Source organism: Propithecus coquereli, unplaced genomic scaffold (assembly GCF_000956105.1).
Source record: "Propithecus coquereli isolate 6110/MARCELLA unplaced genomic scaffold, Pcoq_1.0 Scaffold316, whole genome shotgun sequence".
In the NCBI taxonomy this organism is placed as follows: Eukaryota; Metazoa; Chordata; class Mammalia; order Primates; family Indriidae; genus Propithecus; species Propithecus coquereli.
The window spans coordinates 2,584,861-2,586,520 of NW_012148797.1; the positions used below are offsets into that span (position 1 = coordinate 2,584,861).

Below are 1,660 nucleotides of genomic sequence, written 5' to 3' on the forward strand. Positions count from 1 at the left end.
AAGATTTTTTCCTCTGATTTCTTCCAAAAGTTTTATAGTTTTAGCTCTTATATTTTTATCTGTGATTCATTTTGAGTTAATTTTTATATATAGGGTAAAATAACTGTTTATCTTTTTATGTGTAGATATCTAGATGTCCCAACACCATTGACCTTCATTGAATTCTGTTGGCATCTTTGTTGAAAATCAATTGACCATAAATGTTAGGGTTTATTTCTGGACTCTCAATTCTATCTAATCTGTTGTTCTTAAACAACAAAATAAAGTGCTAATAATTTTATTTCAATAAGTAACTCTTAAAAGACTCACCCAGATTTAAATAAGAAAATGAACTGGTACATCTCCATTCACGATCATGAGGTGAAATCTCAATATTTCCCCCTTTATGTGGAACTCATCCACCAAAAATGTACATTCTGAACAACAACAACAAAAAAAGAACATAAAGTAGCTGATTTAATTTTACTTTTTGGATTTGAAATGCTAAGAAGAGTAGGTTTAAATTTCTTATTTGTTGACTCAAAGCTTCAGAACTATTCACTCACCACTGTCAAGGTAATGGGAATAAGAAGATGAATAAAATAGTCTTAAGAATTTAAAGTTTTATAAAGCAATAGATAATCAAAGGGTTACTCCTATATCCAGTGCCTCAACTGAGATGGCCTTAGGACAGACTCAGCTGGCTCTATACCGTATGTGACTACATATGGCCTCTCCAGAGGGTGGTTTTGTGGGAGTTGAATTTCTTACATGATGGTTCAGAATTTCAAGAGTGAGTGTTCTAGTGAAGCTGTATTGGCCTTCTATGACCCAGACTCAGAAGTCACAGTGTCATTTCACCATACGCTATTAATTGAAGCAGTCACAAACCAGCCCAAAATCCAGGGAAGGAGACATAGACCCAATCTCCTGATGCGAAGAGTGTCAGAGGATTTGCAGCTATGTTTTAAAACCACCATAGTTGTCATTGATGAGTGTATTGTATAAATGATGGCAGGATTTTTTTTTTTTTAATTTCTTCTGTTTACTGTTAAACCCCAGAACAGTGCCTGGTACATAGTAGTGTTTGATAAGTATGTGTTGAATGAATGAGGTCTGGGGTTTCTCTCTCCTAATGCCTGTCTGTACTATATGAATTTTTCACAATGAGCATACGTTTTCTTTAAAAGTAGAAACAAAATGCAAGTAAAGGGTATATATTATCTGAATGTTTTAATTTCTTTCATGATATCCTAGATATTTAAATGATTTCTATGAGTTGGAGCTACAGCATGGTTCGGGTGTTGTGGGTTGGAGCATTCCCGTGACTAAAGGGGTTGTGCCTTCTCCAAGAGAATCCCACACAGCTGTTATATATTGCAAAAAAGATTCTGGAAGTCCTAAAATGTATGTTTTTGGCGGAATGTGTGGTGCTCGCCTGGATGACCTATGGCAACTTGACTTAGGTAAGCTTAACTTGATTCAGGCTCAGGAATTGGTTATGACTAATAAGACAAATTAAAAAAATGCTCTGAAAAATATTTTTGATTGCAATATTTATTTAGTTGTACTTAGATTTATAACCAGCACTTGTAGCCACAGGGGCCCCTGAGATGTGTTGTGAATGGTTGCTGATAAATCCAGTTGAACAAATGAATAATTAATTTATGGCAGTAACTCT

At 34.8% G+C, this 1,660-nt stretch overlaps 1 protein-coding gene across 1 annotated transcript in view; it reads left to right on the plus strand.

Annotated features, from left to right (window-relative positions):
* Positions 1-1,660, plus strand: part of HCFC2 (host cell factor C2) — a 57,828-nt gene that overhangs the window by 7,820 nt on the left and 48,348 nt on the right. The window contains exon 4 of the mRNA XM_012650250.1: positions 1,237-1,445. Coding sequence (XP_012505704.1) covers positions 1,237-1,445 — 209 coding nt within the window. The remainder of the gene's footprint in view (positions 1-1,236; positions 1,446-1,660) is intronic.